At 42.7% G+C, this 18,930-nt stretch overlaps 2 protein-coding genes across 5 annotated transcripts in view; both read right to left on the reverse strand.

Annotated features, from left to right (window-relative positions):
* The window catches only part of LOC311045134 (retinal-specific phospholipid-transporting ATPase ABCA4-like), a gene marked incomplete at both ends in the record, with an annotated part of 110,528 nt that extends 101,048 nt beyond the window's left edge, over window positions 1-9,480 (reverse strand). The window contains 6 exon segments of the mRNA XM_084056944.1: window positions 1,936-2,133; window positions 4,029-4,156; window positions 5,885-6,024; window positions 6,983-7,124; window positions 8,846-8,939; window positions 9,415-9,480. Coding sequence (XP_083913070.1) covers window positions 1,936-2,133; window positions 4,029-4,156; window positions 5,885-6,024; window positions 6,983-7,124; window positions 8,846-8,939; window positions 9,415-9,480 — 768 coding nt within the window.
* A 2,877-nt stretch (window positions 9,481-12,357) lies between these two features.
* LOC311045414 (rho GTPase-activating protein 29-like) overlaps window positions 12,358-18,930 on the reverse strand; it is a 56,250-nt gene continuing 49,677 nt past the window's right edge. For all 4 annotated transcript variants that reach the window (XM_084057274.1, XM_084057276.1, XM_084057275.1 and 1 more), the window contains 3 exons: window positions 17,603-17,835; window positions 15,585-15,876; window positions 12,358-14,117 (listed from right to left, as the gene is read on the reverse strand). In XM_084057274.1, coding sequence (XP_083913400.1) covers window positions 12,987-14,117; window positions 15,585-15,876; window positions 17,603-17,835 — 1,656 coding nt within the window. In that variant the 3' untranslated portion in view covers window positions 12,358-12,986. The remainder of the gene's footprint in view (window positions 14,118-15,584; window positions 15,877-17,602; window positions 17,836-18,930) is intronic.

Consider the following 18,930-nt stretch of genomic DNA (forward strand, 5'->3'; position numbering starts at 1 on the left):
AAGACATGCGAATCTGACATATCTATAATAATATGCCTATAATAGGCATATTATGCCTGATAATAATATGTATTCTGTGTGTCCACTTGAGAGCTCCCCCATTCGAGAGTGCCTATACGTGAAACGCATCGAAGCGCGTTGCTTTGCGGACACTGAAGGACTTTCCAGGATTCCGCTTTGGGAATTGTTGTGTGATTCATTCATGTTCAAAATCGTCCAAGTTGTCCCTTTTAAGGCATATAGATGATAAAGCGTAGTCTAAAATGTGTTTGCGGTGTTTTTGTTTGTGCTTCCTTATATGCTGTATTCCATCCGGTAACATCTGGTTACATCAATCACCCCAGACAAGCACCATACTCTATAATATAGACTGCAGCACATATAGAGCCTATATGGACTGTAATTATGACTTTGGTTTAAAGCCAGGGAACAAAGAGGGCACAAAGGAAACAGGGTAGACGGGAGGGAATACAGTGGTGGAAATAGGAGGAAGACAAAGAGAGAGTGGGAGAAACGGATGGAGAGAGAGAGAGGGATGGGTAACCGGGGGGAATACAACAGGTTGGATGAAAACATCGACAATCGATAATACTTAACCCCCCACAGCAATGAATAATGATCTGTGTGTGGGTCTGAATATTGGCAGTGTGTGTGTGTGTGTGTGTGTGTGTGTGTGTGTGTGTGTGTGTGTGTGTGTGTGTGTGTGTGTGTGTGTGTGTGTGTGTGTGTGTGTGTGTGTGTGTGTGGTAACTCATCAGCACACATTTCAGGATTCAAATTCAAAAACAGCTAAACTAGCACTGCAAGCTCGAGCTTGCAGATCTGCTACTTTTGATGCTTTTTGATGTGGTATGATCAAGTACGGTACACAGAAAGTTCAAATATGGAGATAGGAGGTTTCTGCCCCTACAGCAACCATATATGTTTCTCATGTGAGTTTCTCCAGGTAGTTTCAAAACCAATATGAATATAAATCCAGACAGGCAAGCACATACCACACATAGCACATGGCTAAAACCAGCCACGGTTCACATGCATCACATGTAGTACATGTGTTGGCATCAACAAGCTCCAGCCTCGTACCACCTCTCACGCCCAAGGCATTAAAGGAGTAGTTCACCCAAAACATTTCTTATTTTCTATCAATTACACACCCCATGGAGCATTGAATTCATGGAGATTGTTTTGTTTTTGTCACATTCCTTAGCCAATAATTTGATTACTAATATTTTTTTGTAATTTGTAATTCTATTTGCAATAAAATGATTAACTTAGGAATTCGACAAAAAATTAATAATCTCCATGAATTCAATGACAGCTACTGGATGCACCACGGTGGATTTGAACCCACAACATCTATAGTGGTGGGCAGGGTCTTTCACCACTGCGCCACCCAAGCGCCTACAGGCCTACGGGCCTCTTGAGTCTTAATCCACCCCCCAGGGACCCCCAGGGGTCCTTGAGGGGGTCTGCCGCTTAATTATTGATAGATAGGAACTGAATGAACCCTTGCAAGTTCAGAACTCTGAGAGTGTACATTTGTCCATTTGGTTCCAAAAGGTTTGAGAACCACTGATATAGAGATAGAGGTACCCCTCTAAGGAATCTAACTATGAATGAAACTTGTTAACTAACTTATTGCTCAGTATGGTAATTAAAACTGCTAGATAATGGTAGTACAATCTCATGGAATGGAAACCGTTCATATTTGTCAAAACGGGGGCATGACGTTTTTTTTTCAATACAAAAAACCCTTACAGGATTCTGTGTCACAGTGTCTCAGTATCTATTGCACCTCAACACAGTAAGTGGGCAAGAAAAGTGAAGTAGACACACTCTCCCATAACAGCAACACGTGCTGTTTGCGTAAAAACTGAAAGCAATGAAGCGGACAGACAGATTTGAGGAAGTGGAACCCTAGCGGAACCCACTGACCTGGCTGAAGATTTTGAAGAAGTCCAGGTTGGCGTAGAGGACATCTTCTACTCTCTGGAGCCTCTGCGGGGACAGGGCGCACATGGCGTTCCTCACCCCGAACAGACCCCTGCGGCTGGGGAAGATGATGAAACGCTCCAGCAGGGCCTGGCTGCAAGCGATGTCCTTCAGCTGCAGGTCTGGAATGCCAGAGGCAAACTACAGGAGAGACATGAAAACCTTATTTCTATCGCACTTTTTAAACACGGTTACTTACAAAAAAAACCATTCTGTACTGCAGGGGTCTTCAACAGGGGGTCCGGGACCCCTAGGGGGTCCTCAGAGTTACTAAGGGTCCGCCAAATCTTTGTGTGATATATCATTTTTTTCCTTAACCACTTGAACCCTAGCATCCCTTTTCTGAAGAGAACTTTAGCCAAAAATAGCAGATCTACAAGCTCACAGCGCCTCGCGCTGCGAGGCGTTGTGAGCTTGTAGATCGGCTATTTCTGGCAAAGAGGTATAGGTGTAGAGGGAAAAAAGAGCAGACCAAGTAAACAAAAAAAGCTGAATCTGAAACACAATTTTATACAATATAGAGGGGGTCCCTGCTTCATCTCTCTCTCAGCTAGGGGGTCCTTGAGCTGAAAACATTGAAGACCCCTGCTGTACTGTGTATAATGCAACACGCACACTGAGATGGTGCAAACGAGTAAGGCTGATGACCCCGTCTGTAGCAGTAGTGCATAGACTACAGTACCCATGAGGCATCGGCTTGTACGTGAATTCCTGGTTACTAGTAATCTTGTTGACATTAGGTTACTCCACGGTGTCCCGTCTCCTTCATTATACATGGTGTCAGATGTGGGATTCGAACCCACGCCCTCCGCGGTGTCCCGTCTCCTTCGTTATACACCATCCTCATTAGTCTTTCAGATTTAACATCCCTCGGACCTTGAGACTATAACTATACCATAACATAACCTAATTCAGTGTCCAGGTATAGCTCAGTCGGCAAAGGTCTAGCTATTGGACCACAAGGTCATGGGTTTGATCCTGGCCACCACCAACTCGTTATGAGTAGCACGGTTTAGGTGTGACAAGTCGTGCGGGAAATACTGGGAGCTGATGGTAGGTGTGGCGCTACGCACCTCAGCAATCCATCTCCCAGGGGTCTAGCGCACTGTGACGGGGATAGACACCTGCATTCTCAGCTGATACTAACAATAACGTACGTTTCCAACGTACTTAATTCATAGTCCATCGCCTCACGGTACTGCTCACCCCCACAAAAAAAAATGATTTTCAAGCTAACAACGAAACGCAAATTATGCTTTCAGTATATTATCATCATAACCATCATCATCATTACAGAGTCTCAACAAACATTGAAGATCAGTTAGTTTCACCCGTTTAGGCCTGAGGCCGATTCTACAAATCGTCTCTGTCGGGTAGAAACCTCATATGTCCAAAACCGTTACTTTTCAGGATTCAAATTCAAAAACAGCAAAAGTAGCAGATCAACAAGCTCAAATCAACACCGCGTTTTCGAGCTTGTATGATCAAGTAGGGCGTTAATTTACAAAAAAAAACACAAAAAGTTAGAAAATTGAGATAAGAGGTTTCTACCCGACAGCAACAAAATGCCTTCTACATCCTAACAGTTTTCTGAAAAACCTATGTTGCTAAATGGGTTAATCGGTCATGGGACAAAGTATAAATGCCTCCACACGTATAGCCTTCCGTAGAAAGACAATCAGAGATCTCCAGGTACTGATATGTATGTGTCTTAAATCACGTAATTTTCTTTTACAAAATGTTTTAATTTAATAAAGATGTTCTAGCATCTGGTGGGATTTATCACATGAGGAATATTTAGACAGTCACATAATGTTCCCTTAAAAGAAAAATAAGAACAATACTATCGGCTAAAACTGGGTGGAAACAATTGGGTTGTGTTAAAAAAAAATAACTGCACTGCAGCGCCACTTCAAAAACCTTAGGGCAGTCCTTCATACCGGAACAATGATAAGATTTCTGATCTTTGATCCTCTGATTGCACGGTCGGCTACGCGAGACAATAGCTGTATTGTATGGGCCACTGCTCACTGCACCTGTTCAAGTCGTAGGCGAGCGTTGACCAGCTCGTAGACCACCGAGTCAGACAGTCCTGCTTCACTCGACAGGAAGGCTGTGAGGTTCTCGCCGTCCTTCAAGATGTCATCTATCTTCAGCCCACGGCCTGGACAGGAAGAGCAGACGCCAGAGATAAAGAGAGAGGGCATTACAATCACTACCGAGGAACATCAGGACAGGAAGGACCGCTCCAGACAGGCAGACCCTGACCGACAACCAGACTGATTGATTGATTTGAGATTAAGGGGGGTTTTAAAGCACTGGCTCTCAAAGTGGGGTCCGGGGACCCCCATGGGGGTCATTTGAGGGGGTTCCTGGGAGTACCCAGCAAACTTGGTTAATATAGCATTAAAATCAGTTTAACCACTTTAACCTTTAATCGGCTATTTGAAAATAGCCGATGTGACGCGTTGTGAGCTTGTAGATCTGCTATTTTCAAAAACTTGATTTGAAACATAAATCAAGTATGTACAACTTAATTGTAAAATCCTCACTATAGTCATTGGTAGGCAGGTTTCTGAACTGTCCATAGACCATCAATGAGATGCAGAGAGAGTAGACAGAAATGGTGCAATCTTATATTGACTTTAGTGAGGAGTGAGGACCAATCATTATGAATATACAGTAAGGTTGTAAATGGGCAAAGGAATCCTTTAACTTGTGTCTTACAGACCCGTAAGGGTCAATTTGTGCCCTTGGTGGTCCCCGGAACCCGACGTTGAGAAACAGTGATCTTGAGAGGATACGTTTCATCTGCAGATCATGTTCACACAAATATGTCATTGTAGGCTACTTGAAGAGGATACTTACTTTGAATATTACCATGGCAACTGAATGCACACAAGCCACCCAAATAAACAAAGAAAGCCCTAAGCAGCAACAGGTTTGTATATGCTTCGACGTTCATGTTTCTCATGAAGGCTGGGAACATCATATCAGCTTACCTGTGCTATTGTTATGTGTCAATTAACAAGCGAACGGGATACTTTGTATCTTTTTGTACTGAATATTGAAGTATTAACATGCACGAAATAGAACGATAGAGACTGTCAGACAGGAAGGTGACACATAGGAAATTAATGAAGAAAGGTGAGACACAACAGACAGACAGACAAAGCAGTACACAAATATCAGGTGAGTTAGTGTAACTCTGAAAGTATAAATATGGTACTTTTCCACACTTTAGAGTCCTGGAAGTTTTCCGCTGGAAAGAGGTAGTGAGACTAGACGGCAGGCACTCTCAGAATGAGAGCTGTGATTTCACATACAGGTCAAAGCATTGTGTCAAAAATATATGTGTCTTAAATCACATACTTTTCTTTTACAAAATGTTCTGGTGGGATTTATGCGTCCCTGGATTTATCACATGGGGAATATTTAGAGTAGACAGTCAAATTACGTTCCCTTAAAAGAAAAGAAAAACTCTCCATGCAGGACTCTCTGAGCCTGGCATCTCTTCAAACCGACAATCACACATTTTTTCGTTCCCATAACATAACAGGGGGAAAAATGGATTGGCCACACTCTTCGCAAGCCTGCAGCTGACATCACAAGATATGCCCTGTCCTGGAACCCTCAAGGGAGAAGGAAGAGGGGCTGACCAAGAAACACCTGGCGGCGTGACCTGGATGCAGATGTTAAGAGATCTGGCCACACACATGGGGACAGCTGGAGAAACTGGCCCAGGACAAGTTGGGCTAATAGGCGTACAGTAAGTACGTACTGTAAGTAACAAAAGACAAATGCCCTAAAAATACATTATAGATACAAAAAGGCCCTAAAACTGGCGTATTATATTACAAGTATTATGGTGGGTAGATTTGGTTCTATTCACCTGAAACCAGATAGGGGTTGTTGCGTAGGGTGTCCATGAAGTTGGAGAAAGAGGACAACTCCCGCCACACCGTGCCGAGCTGCTGGAACTCTGTGTCGTTGAGCAACAGCTCCTGAGCGTCCACATAGAACCTGGCCAGTCTGGAACACACACACCATCATCACACAACCAATTTAGTCTGATACGTTGCCTAGAACCCACGCATCATCATCACACAAAGAAACTTCATTATCATTTTGCGTATTTGAAACAAGTCCCCAGGAGGACTTTTTTTTATCCTTTTAGCTTTTAATGTCTTACTGTATATGATGTGCTGTTTACATTTCTGACAAATAAAGCATTCAATCAATCAATCAATGCTAAACAACATGTCACTGCTTGTACAGTATCTGTTTGAGTGAGTGACTAATAAAACGCTCTTGATTCTTGTCTCTTCTCCTCTGTTGGACCAGCCTGATCTCACACAACATACAGTAGGTGAAATAGCACAGAATGAAATATAGACGACTAGAAAACCCGAAAAGCCGTGCATATGAGCCGCGAATCCCACAAAATAACACAGGTTGCAACCCGGAAGCAGAACAGTCAGTCCCCATAACATGATTTACGATTCTGTGCCTATCGGTATACAACTCAAACTCGAACGTTGCGGACGTCGCAACTTTCAGCACGGCAACTCGCTCGCTTTAGCTCGCTCGGTGGTGCTTCACGTGGCTACAGTTCGCTTGAGACTGCACGCCTCAGACATGGTAAAGTCAATGGAGGCAGATACGAGGCGGCTAACATGCACAGGTTTTCTAGTTTTCTAGTCGTCTATGTACGGAATGACATCCGTGCTATTTCACCTATGTTATGTGAGATCGGGTTGGTTGGACGGTTCTCAAAATACTAGGCATAGGATGTTGCTTCTTTTTTGGTTATTTCACTATAGTATGACTTTAATTAAATAATAATTACGTCTCAGATATTACATTCTCATTGTATTTATTTGCTGTATTCATTATTTATTTAAATGTATTCTTGATGACCTTCATAGTCCTCAAATAACTCTAAATTGAATGAAAATGCACTGACTACAGGGTTGAGAGAGAGGCTTACATTGAGTTGTTATAGTTGGAAACCACTCCGGGGGTCTCTCCTGGGGTAGGGTGTCTGAAACAGGGGTTGTTGGCGTTGCAGAAGATGCCTTGCATCCAGGGCAGGATGCCTGTAGAAGGCATGGCCTTGTTGGGGAAGTGGCCTGCATGGAGACATGATGGAAAAGTCACAGCACTAATTATGATTCATTTATATCGTCTCTGTCGGGTGGAAACCTCATTATGTCCAAAACTGTTGCTTTTCAGGATTCAAATTCAAAAGTAGTAAAAGTATCAGATCGACAAGCTTGTAGATCTGCTACTTTTGATGCTTTTGTGTGACGCTGTATGATCAAGTAGGGTGTTAATTTACGAAAAAAAAACACAAAAGGTTAGATAGGAGGTTTCTGCCTGACAACAGCAATACACTATTTTGTCACACGACTAAACAAAAATTTAAAGAGGTGAAAAGAAGTAAAAAGGTAAGCTACATCAAACATATTGGTATATTAAAGGGCTGATAGTAGGCCTACTCATTGTTATAAAGTGTTTGTTCAGTGACAAGAGTCTCCGGCTCTTTATTAAACATAAAATGCTTTTTCAGGTCGGGATAGCAATTTTATCCAATCAAGAGAGAGAACTCACACAGGAGATTAAACAAGTGGGATTGGAAGTGATGACACAGAGAAATTACAAAACAAAATTGGAATGGGAACACTATGAAATTGAAGCTGATAAATGGGTACTCTCTCCTGATTGGCTGAAATTGGCAACCCAACTGAACATTTATTTTCTGTTTATTAAAGCTGGAGAGACAGGGATACCCTTGTTATTGAACAAACACACTATATAACAATTACTATCAGAATACAGAGCTTTAACCTTTAAACAAAAATGGTGTTTTAACCAAAACATATTACTTACCCTACCCTACCTTACGTTTAATATTTTATAATGTTTAAGGTTAAAGTAGGCCTACTATATTTTGATAGTAATCATTGCTACAGAGTGTTTGTTCGGTCAGAGGGGTCTCTCCAGCTCTTTAGTAAACAGAATATATATAGTAGCTACATTTTCAGGAAGGTGACAACATTTAAGCCATTCAGGAGAGAGCACTGAAAATGCCTTTTCTGTTTAATAAGGAGCTGGAGAGACATGGGAGACTCCTTTTACTGAACAAACACTCTATAGCAATGAGTGCTATCAGAATATAGAGCTATTTAACACTTATTTTAACCAAAGTAAATCACTTACCCTACCTTTAAACTCTGTCGTCATATGACGACGGTGTCGCCCGCCTAAATTAATGGTCGCCTGCCTAAATTAGTTACGTCAAACGTCACAGGCTTCGGCTTCAAACGGCGACATGATATGATACATTATTTTGTTCACCTTAGACTTTTACTAAATTATTTTGGGGCCCCTTAATGGGCCTGCACTGATAATAGGTAGAAATGCCCCCAGGCCTAGCTGGAAGAAATGCTAACAAATGGACCAGGAGGACATCGGTGAAACAATTAAGTAATGGTTGAGGTTGAGTCACCACCAGGGTTGCCAGATTTTGCGAGAGAAATAAGCAACTAGATCTATGAAAACAAGCCCAAAAGAAGCCACTAGGCCGCATCAGCACTTAAACCAATCTAATTTACATTACATCTGCTATTTTCAACAACAAAAAAAGTTAAACATTTTGATTAAAATCTTATATGGGGGATCCCTGGCACAAAATCTGTTCAGAAGCAACTACTCTTTAAAAATAAGCCCTTTAAAAAAGCAACCTGCAACTAGCAATATTTACAAGCAACTAACAGAAAAACAAGGCACAGACATGGCAACACTATTTCTAATGTCCTGGTATAGGGATGTAGGGATGTCTTCCTCTTACATTCATGTTGTTTGTAGAGTGGATTGGCCTTCCTCAGCCACACCAGTCCAATGAATAACACCACTGGCCACAGGATCTCAACCAGGAACCGAATCTGGACACAGACACAGGTTTACACAGTGGTGTAAACTAAGTACATTTACTCAAGTACTGTAGCCTACTTAGGTACAATTTTGAGGTATTTTTACTTTATTTTTATTTATTTATTTTACTGCAGTAGGCCTACTTTTTCAATAGTTATACTTCTACTCCACTACATGTCAAAGAAATAAATATTGTACTTTTACTCTACTATAATTATTTGAAAACATTAGTAACTAGTTAATTTTAATTATTATTACAAAACCACTTCAGAACTATATATACTTTGCGTTGTGAGCTTGTGGATCTGCTATTTTCTATTTCTATTTTCTTGTAGATCTGCTATTTTTAAAGGTTTTTTATACATACAGAGAGAGAAAGAGAGGGAGAGGGAGAGACAGAGACACAGACACAGACACAGACACAGACACAGACACAGACACAGACACAGACACAGACAGAGACAGAGAGATAGCTAGATACGGTACCTTCTGTCTCTTGCGTAGAGTCCAGTTTTTCCATAGTAACAGGCGTATTTGACTGCCTGTATTCATGACTCTGGAGGTCAGCCGACGGACGGGGTCATCAGATTGTAATAAACCTGGGAAACACACAGACAGCGCCATCATTGATTACATCAATAATGGACCTGGAAACACACAACTCCATCAATAGTCCTGCTGGTTACAAATGTTATTGGACAAACTGTACTCGGCATGCTACTGTCTAAATATTATACTTCCCTCCTATTCTCTGCAACTATGTCTTGTTATGCTGTTACAATGCTGTTCCTTATCTGTGTACAGTACAGTGTGTCAGGAAACCACTGCATTCTAGGTTGCACATAGTGATATACTGTAGCTACTACATGCCTACAGTATACGTACTGTATGTACCTGCATCATTTTAGCCTACATTATATGTATTTATGTCTGGTCAGTCCAAGTGCAGATGGCCATGTCTGTCTGTCTGTCTGTCTGTCTGTCTGTCTGTCTGTCTGTCTGTCTGTCTGTACACCTGGGAAACAAAGACTGTACATTTATTGTACTTGTCAGTTATATTCTCTTATTCTCCTCAGTCACAGTGATAATATTTCTCATTTATATCTTAGATTGTAACAACCATTTTTGATAAAACAGATACATTGACTTTAATTACATTTAAATTGCTTGCCCAAATGTGTCTGGTTGACTAGCCACAGACAATGTCTGCCAGCTCTTGTCTAATAACTTGTGCGACTAGTGTGCGATGTGTCTGCTTGCATACATGCTTATACAGTATGAGTGTCTGCATGTTAAGGGTTGCAGTAACCTAACTTGCTCCACTATCAATCATAAAAAGCCTTTACAAATAAGAAACTGCCACTCCAAATCTCATTCTTAATCTTGTTATACACACAACATAAATTTCTCCTTTTGTCAGCGGCTTGTCTGTGGTGTGGCATGTGTGTGTACTGAAGGCCTTATAGAATGTCAGGCGTGCCGAGTCATTTGTTCAGAGCAACATGCTGTACATTATTCCTGGCATTGCTGTCTAGTGTGTCTATTGCCAGACAAAGGTAAGCACATAGACAAAATACCTGTCTAGAGCAGGAACACCACACCACAGCACTTAGAGAGGATACGAAAGACTGTCATTATGTGTCAGACACTTGTAGCATCACCATATCATTCACACAGTAATTATGCACGACAGGTCTCCCTTACACATGGTCTGTGACACCATTCTCTAATTGTTGAGGCAAACACATCTAATCCCTGGAAGAAATGACTGCGGTGCGGCTTTCAGTAATTGTGGTGGACTGGTGGTACTGGAATAAGGCATTACTTCATGTCATGATGAAAGGTGCATCAAGTCATATTACTTAAACACAAAAAACACCATATATGGCCCCTGAACATTGCATTATAGCCTTGCATTACCCGATTGAAGTCGTTCCAGGTACTAGCTACCGGCCATTGAAAGCCATGTTATTTTCAGGCATTTAAGACATTTTTACAGCCAATTTAACAACACAAAACACACTAATCTTGACCTAAACAATTATCCAGTCTTACCTCTAATGGAAAATTATAAAAGTCGTACGACATCTAGAAGAAAGAGGTTGACAACCAAGCAGAAGTAAGGGCAGGCATAAGTGGAAGGGCTCCGTCAGCTTTGTTTTCTCTCCCCACTGCCCGCAGGTCAGCAGCATTCCTAATCTGATTGCTCTAATCTCCCAGGCCAGCTCAACATGGGCAGGGACAGAAAGAGACAGCACTGACGCAGAATTAGGGGGGTATCTGTAAAAGAAGCTAACAGGTGGGCTAGTGGTTGATAAAGAGCCCTGTAACTTTGACATCACAGGTTTCGTCTTCAGTAAGTGTACTTGAGCCTACCTGCACTCTTATTGTACCGTATAATGTTCTTCTGGATAAGAGTGTCAGCTAAATTGCTCCCAAAATAAAAATTACGTTAAATAGGCCTATGTGCTTTTTTGTGGTAACGTCTGAGAAGTGAATGGAGCACCGTCCGTGTACAGCTTGCTTGGTGGTTTTGTGTCATTAGGCAGGTCTGACATGAGTCATCCTCATGTCAGCTCGTCAGAGGAGAGCTGGTGACACAAGTGATTAGGCTGGGAGGAGTAATGTGAAGGAAGGCTTCACGGGAGCAGAGTAAAACCACTTGAACCCACCTGAGAGAGCTCTCTGTGTACAATGGATAACAGGTAGTGGCTTACGCTGAATCTCAGGTAAATTCAGGGATTAACTCTGCACAAATATGGCAGCGACCACTGGTGTAAATATAGGCTACTATGTTATGATGGCACTGGTGCAAGCACAGGCAAGAGCTAAGCCCCTAAAGCACACGTGAGAGTAACGAAAGCCTTATTGCATTACGACACAAAGGCTGGGAAAAATACACACTTACAATCATAGACATCAAGTAAAAGTATGACTCCAGGGTGTCACTTTAGGTTATGAACCTAACCCGGGTTCTCTGAGAACATGAGATCCTGGCTGGATGTCTGAAACGCATTAAGAATCTTCACACAAGCATGTATCGTTTGAACTACATTTCTTTTAATTTGCAGCAAGAACTGTTGCATGTCATATAACTGGCTTAGTCAGTAATTTGGTGAGACAAATTACCATGACAAAAACATGTCATTTGGAAGTAACATATGGATGAATATAAAACGTAAACAGATACAAAAGATTTACATAGAGAATCAGATGTACCAATCACAGGCTACACAGAACTCACTTTGTTTGATAAAACATATTAAAATACTTCCAGCCATATGTATGTACAGTATGTATATATATATATATATATATATATATATATATATATATATATATATATATATATGTATATATGTATATATATATATATGTATATATATATATATATATATATATATATATATATATATATATATATATATATATATATATATATATATAGCATGACTACATTAGAATTTGAACCTGCATTGAGTAAGTGCATTGAGTGATAAAACATCCTTTCATACAGATCATGAACAAATCAATAACTGCACTCATACTTAGTAAATGTATTATACTGTATCTAAAACATCCAGAACGATAGGTCAACAATATCAAATCACTTTCCTTGGCTGGTATCATTTCTTAGGGAGAAAAATAGATGATAATCTCTTTTTGTTAAATAAACACTAAACATACAACAATGGCATCGCAATTTGTTTTACTGCGTGCGTTTGTAATGCTCCGGCAGTAATGCTGCAGCATGCTGCAGCATGTAACAAACACAATATTAGCACATGTAAAGCCTGATTTATACTTATAGTTGCACGTGGGTGTCGCAAGCCAAAAATAGCCCATCTACAAACACCATGGTACAACTGAGCATAAATTAAGCGTAACACTTTGATGGTTCTTTTTCACAGATCTAGACCAATTACACTCACTCCCATATTTTATTTGAGGAAAAATAATAAGTGTTTCTTTTTTATTCAATATACACTATGGCACAGATACATTTATATTTACACGTCGTTATACAATAAAATAAAAGGTTTGGCTAATTAAAAGTTTCAGACAAAATGTGCCTCCCTGTGTTCGAGCTCCTGCAGCCGTCGAGGCCGCAGTCTTTGGTAGACGGGTTTAGCCTCGCTGGGGCTCGACTCGTCTGGACTACTGGGGGTTGGGGACTGAGGGGGCGAAAGGCCGGCCGAGGCTGCGACCTTGGGGTCGGCGGCGCCGTCTACGGAGTCCTGCGACTGGAGCCGTGTCAGCGGGGGGCTGGTGTGTGTGGTGGGGGAGGTGCTGAGTGTCTGAGTGGGGGAGGAGGGCAGCGAGGCGCTGGTGTTGGTACTGTAGGTGGTAGTGACGGTGGTGACCATGGTGGTCCAGCTGGGAAGCGTCCTGGCCCTGACTGGGGGTTTGTAGAAGGTTCCGGGAGGAGGCTGCAGAGTCCGTGGCTGCCTGAAGCTGATGGGAAGGCGCGGCGAGGAGCCACCCGGCTCAGTGGCCGGCTTATCCGTCTCGCTTTCCCTTTTGGAAGTCCAGAACGGTTTGACGGTCACCGCGTAGGGGCTGTTGGGGAGTATGGTGCTGACGCTGCTGCTCGCGGCCCCCGGGAACGACCCGACGACCGTGGCGGCAGGGGTCGGGGGCTTAGCGGCGGAGCTCGCCGGAGGCAGGTTCGCTACTATCATGGCCGTCCTGGGAGTGACGTCATAGTGCTTATACTTCCTGTCCCATGTCCGCCGCTGCATGGTTTGAGTGTCGATGAAGGGCGTGATGTAGTAGGTGCTGACCCTGGACGAGCCGCCGGCTCTGGGCCTCTCCGGCTCCGCCGCTTCCTTTATGGTGTCGGGGGCGGAGACCCGCCCGTCGGGGCTGTCGCCGGCGTTCCGGCTGTTTCTCTCGTTGAGCTGGGCGGGGCCCGGCAGGCGCTCCAGCGGCATGCTGATGGGTCGAGATATGAGTCTGGAGCGCGTCGGGTTGCGCATCTGGACCTTGGGGGCGACGCCGACGGATGGGAAGTGGGGGCTGGGACGGCCGAACACCAGGGTGGACCTTTGGACGTCGGCGTCGAGGCCGTTCAGCCTGTCCGGGGCTGAGCCCTCTCTTCTGTCCATACCAGGCTGGACTTCCCGCACCTCGTCCAGTATGTGAGAGGACGGGATCACCGACGAGTGTCTCTTGAACACTTTGGCACTCTGTGGAGAAACAAACACAGACAGCAATGAGTCAATAGTCCACCTATTGGGGGATGTTGATCCTAAGAATAGGACATTTCAGACCATAAATATAATTTTGAAAATAATTAAAACATGGCATGGCTAAATCCTGACTTAAATCCTGACCTAACCCCTTAACAGACGACATCACACTGGTTGCAAGCGTCATACTGGTTCCAAATGAAACCCATTCTGTCAGGTTCCGCTAGGGCGTGCAGCACTAGCCAACACACAAGAGGGGGTTGGGGTGCGCTGAAACTAGCGTACCCCGAAACAACAGGTTGAGAATTGATTGCATAAAACAATCACCTGTGCATCCAGTCTCAATGTTGGTAAACAAAGAATTGGTCTATACTTTGTTGTACGATGGTGTTACGTGCCAAAAATAGTCTATCCACAAGCTCACAATTGTTTGTGATGCATTGTGACCTTGTAGATCTGCTGTTTTCGGTACTTGACTCCATCGTACTGATGGGGTGATTAAGCATAAGAGTCTAAAAGCCATGCTAGCGAGTCGCGACTGCTTAAGGCCATGCTTCTCCTTACAAAGTGGTTTGACTGACATTGCCCTCCTCAGAGCCCCAAAGGCTTTAAAGTGAAACAGAATAGTCTGAGAAAACATATCCACACACTGGAATTAAAGCTCCATTTATTTGTGAAGTTTCCACACAGAATGGGCCTTCCACAGGCAAATCATTGTGGGTGTGCACGAACGTACCATAATGCCATAATTGTTTGAAAAGCTACAAAAAACAAGTGGATATTTTGGGGGAGAAGAAAGGCCATGGGGTCACCAAAATCAGTGTGCATTAAGTTGACATTTTGGCCTGAGGGTGGCACTAAATGAAAGGCCATGGGGTCCCTCAAATCATTACGGAATTATCCTCCTGGGAGCATGAAGGTGCACAGCAAATTCATGGCAGTCCAGCCAGTAGTTATAGGAAAATGTTGTTGGGAGCACAGTGGTGGACATTCAGACCAACTGACCCACCAACTGACATTGTCATCCATAGACAGCCAAAAACAGGATGTTTTGTTGTTGCACATTTTCTACCCTGTCTTTCTTAATTGCATTTTCCAACTAACTAAGAGTAAAACTAAAAGGGAAACACCTATATTGTTAACTGAAACTGAAACAAAAACGAGAGTAAAATGAGAAAAAGAGAAGAAAAAAAAATACTAAAACTAAAAAAAGAAAACAAACGAAATCAATTATTTCATTCTACCTTTTCGGCTTCTTTAAATCAAGACTTTCCTCATAATCCCTGAAAAACTAAAAACTAAAACTAAACAAAAACTAAACATAAAAATCACTACTAACAAATTAACTCTAAAATTAACTAAAATTAACTAAAGTACAAACGAAAAAAAGAATATTTCAGCAATGCAGAAACGTGCACCGTAACCCTGACCATGCACTCTCCCACACAAACCCACGGCGCTCACCTCTTTAATGTCCACCAGAGACGTGGAATGCCTGCTGAGCCTCTGCTCTTTCTCCTGGGCGCTGAGGGAGGCCTGGGGGGCGCCGCTGGGGGGCGACTGCGACGGCGACACGTCAAAGATCATGTGGAAGTGTCTCACCAGCAGCTCCACCATCAGGGCCTGGTACGGGTAGTCCACCAGAGAGGAGAGGGACACCTCGGCGTCCGTCTGCCGTGGCTTCACCAGCGTGGGGCCAAAGATGATGCCCAGGTTGCTGGCCGTCATCTTGTTCTCCTCAGCTTGCTCTGTCACTCTGAGGGACAGGAGGGAGGCATTGGGGGATGCATTTAGTGTCGCAGTGGTGTAAAGTAACTAAGTACATTTACTCAAGTACTGTACGTAAGTACAATTTTGAGGTATCTTTTACTTTACTGGCTTATTTCCAATCTTCTGTACTTTTACTTCTACTCCACTACATCTCAGAGGCAAATATTATACTTTTACTCCACTATTTAAAAAAAAAACTTGTTACTGGTTACTTTGTAGATTTTGATTAATATTAGAAAACATGCATTAACCACTTCAGCCCTATTATATACATTTCGGCCATTTGAAAATACCCGATCTACAAGCTCACAATGCGTTGCAATGCAACTTATTGTGAGCAGCAGATCTGCTATTTTCAAAAGATTCTTTTTGAAACGTTGTGAAATGGGACATTCTGCATAATGAGTACTTTCTACTTTTGGTACTTTAATTACATTTTGATACCAATACTTTTGTACTTTTACTCAAGTACATTTTGAATTCCAGACTTTTACTTGTAACTGAGTATTTCTGCATTGCGGTATTGATACTTTTACTTAAGTAAAAAATATGAGTACTTTTTCCACCACCGCTACTATGGCACAATATTGCTAAGGCAATGTTGGAACACTGTGAAAGGTTTCCTTTTTCCCAGATGTGAATTTTGTTTTTTTCGTAGGCCGGGAATTCTTTTGTGATTTAGAAAAGCACATGCAGCGACCCATAAAAGTGTAAGGTCAGTGTAAGTGCCATGAACATATGTCAACCAGCACCAGTCATGTGACACACAGGTACTTTTCTCTAGTTCCTCTGTGCTATGAGGAAATGCAGGCTCTGTGCTGCTTACATAAGTCCATTATGGGGAAGTCTGATTATCTGTTCATCTGTGCTATGTGCGGACAGACCTGCTGACAGAAAGACCAATGACCACATCCGTCAACGTTGGTTCACTGAGAAGGCTACATAATCATCCAGCGAGTTCTCTTTCGCTGCGTATTACAATTGTGATATGAACTGAACGCAATGTGGGCGACTGGGTACGAATGCTGCCGTTCAGCTGAACTTATTCAGTCCCAGTTTTGTATAGAATTTGAACAAAATCTACGGGTTTGTCATTGGCATGCAGGTTGATCTGTAAGGCGTAAATACCTTGCTTTCTGCACCAGAGCACATTCTCTGGAACATTGTGTCCCCAGACAGTTGAGATATTGGAACAAAGGATTGTGACTTCAGCATGTCTTTCCCTTGTTAATTGTGTTGCTTTACTATCGATCAAACTAAGCCTTGAACTTGTAGATCTGCTATTTTTGAAAAATCGCGAACATTTTGTGCAAATCTTTGAATACATATATTTTTTGAAACATCATTTTTAACTCAAATATTTGCTTCTGGGGGTCCCTGGAACAAAATATTTTGAGATGGAGGTCCGCGGACAAGTACATATTTTCTTGACATGAAAAAGTTTGAGCACCACTGATATAGCAACAATAGTCTTTAAGAAAGCTGATTTAGAAGACATTTGTAGAATCTGAACCTCAGGTCTTAATGGGTTAAATATCTCTGTCCTGGGGAGATGACTTAGACCAGGTGTCGTTTTAACGGCGCGTTTGGCCTCAAGCAAAACACTGTTTTGAAGCCACAGAGTGGAACAAAGTGAGCCATTCATATTTCCCTGCAACGTCGTGTGAATGACATGAATCGTGCGGCTGGCTGCCCTTGTCAAGCGCTCTCACCTGTGCAGGTGCGCTATGAGGAAGTGCAGTGTCCTGTGGTGCGTGGGAGGCAGCTGGCGGAGGAGGTCTCGGATCTTGAAGATGACTCTGTTGAGCTGGATGCTGAGGCCGCTGGGCTCCCCCGGCGGAGCCGTTCTGGCAGCTTCGGCCTCCTCCACCAGAGCCCTCTGACACTCCTTGGCCAGGCCGATGAAGTCGTTGTAGTATCGGTACAGGATGAGCGGCTCTGGCAGCTGCGCGTGGAAAAGAACCAATGCATTTAGTTTGGTTTATAAAGTGATTCCCTCTCCTAGAAAGGCATTCCCATGGCTAATTAAAAAAAACGTGTCACATGCTATGTTGTGCTATTCATCATACGACTAAGTATATAGGGCTTAAATGGATCCATTTGTACACGCTTTGAGTTATGGAGGTCCGTGGCCTAATACAGTGGTTCTCAACCCCCAAAATAATCATATTTGAACTGGGAACCAGTTCAAATATGACTCAGTTCCCACAGATAAATATTGTGAAAACAGCTGATCTACAAGCTCACAACGCCTCGTGTTGCGAGGTGTTGTGAGCTTGTAGATCGGCTATTTTCACTTTGGCCAATGTTTGACTAGTTTTTATACTGTAGTATAGTTTGTTGATTTCTTTTGATGCTGTAATGGTCTTTTTTCATTTCATTTATTTAAAAAAAATCACACCCTGTGTGAAGTGAGTGGTGCCTTTGATGAGCCCCGTATTGACCCCCGTATTGATGTTGTCATCAATGTTTGTGGACAGACATAGAAAACAGACTAGAATATGTGAGACCCGTGCTATTTTAACCAAAGGAAATCACTTACCCTATCTTTTACCATAGTTTTCTAGAAATGTTCTGATTCTTAGATTAGAACATCTAAGGATTAGAACATGTTAGCTTGGCTAACATGTTCAATCAGCCAAGCTAACATGTCCAATGTTAGCTTGGCTGATGGCACTGATGTCACTTCGAAACATGTAAACAATGTTTCGAAGTGACACACCTATTTATAGGGCTCTATTTCGTCATGCGTCCCGCTAGCCAATCAAAGCACACCCTTTCAACATATTGTCACGTGTCACGTGATGCTTGACCAATGTTAGCTTGGTGGACACACGGACATACATACATACATACATACATACGGACACACGGACAAAGCCAGATATAGGAGTGGTTGCCTTCGGCACCACTCAAAAATAAGGTATTAAAAAGGCCTTAACACATTAACCGCCAAGAACGTAGTCCTACGGTCCGTTAAATGCAACTGTTAAGCGCCGAGACCGTAGTGCTACGGTCCGGGTGCTTTTTCCTTTTTTTC

The sequence above is a fragment of the Gymnoscopelus microlampas genome (assembly GCF_963454915.1).
Source record: "Gymnoscopelus microlampas genome assembly, chromosome: 5".
Lineage (NCBI taxonomy): Eukaryota > Metazoa > Chordata > Actinopteri > Myctophiformes > Myctophidae > Gymnoscopelus > Gymnoscopelus microlampas.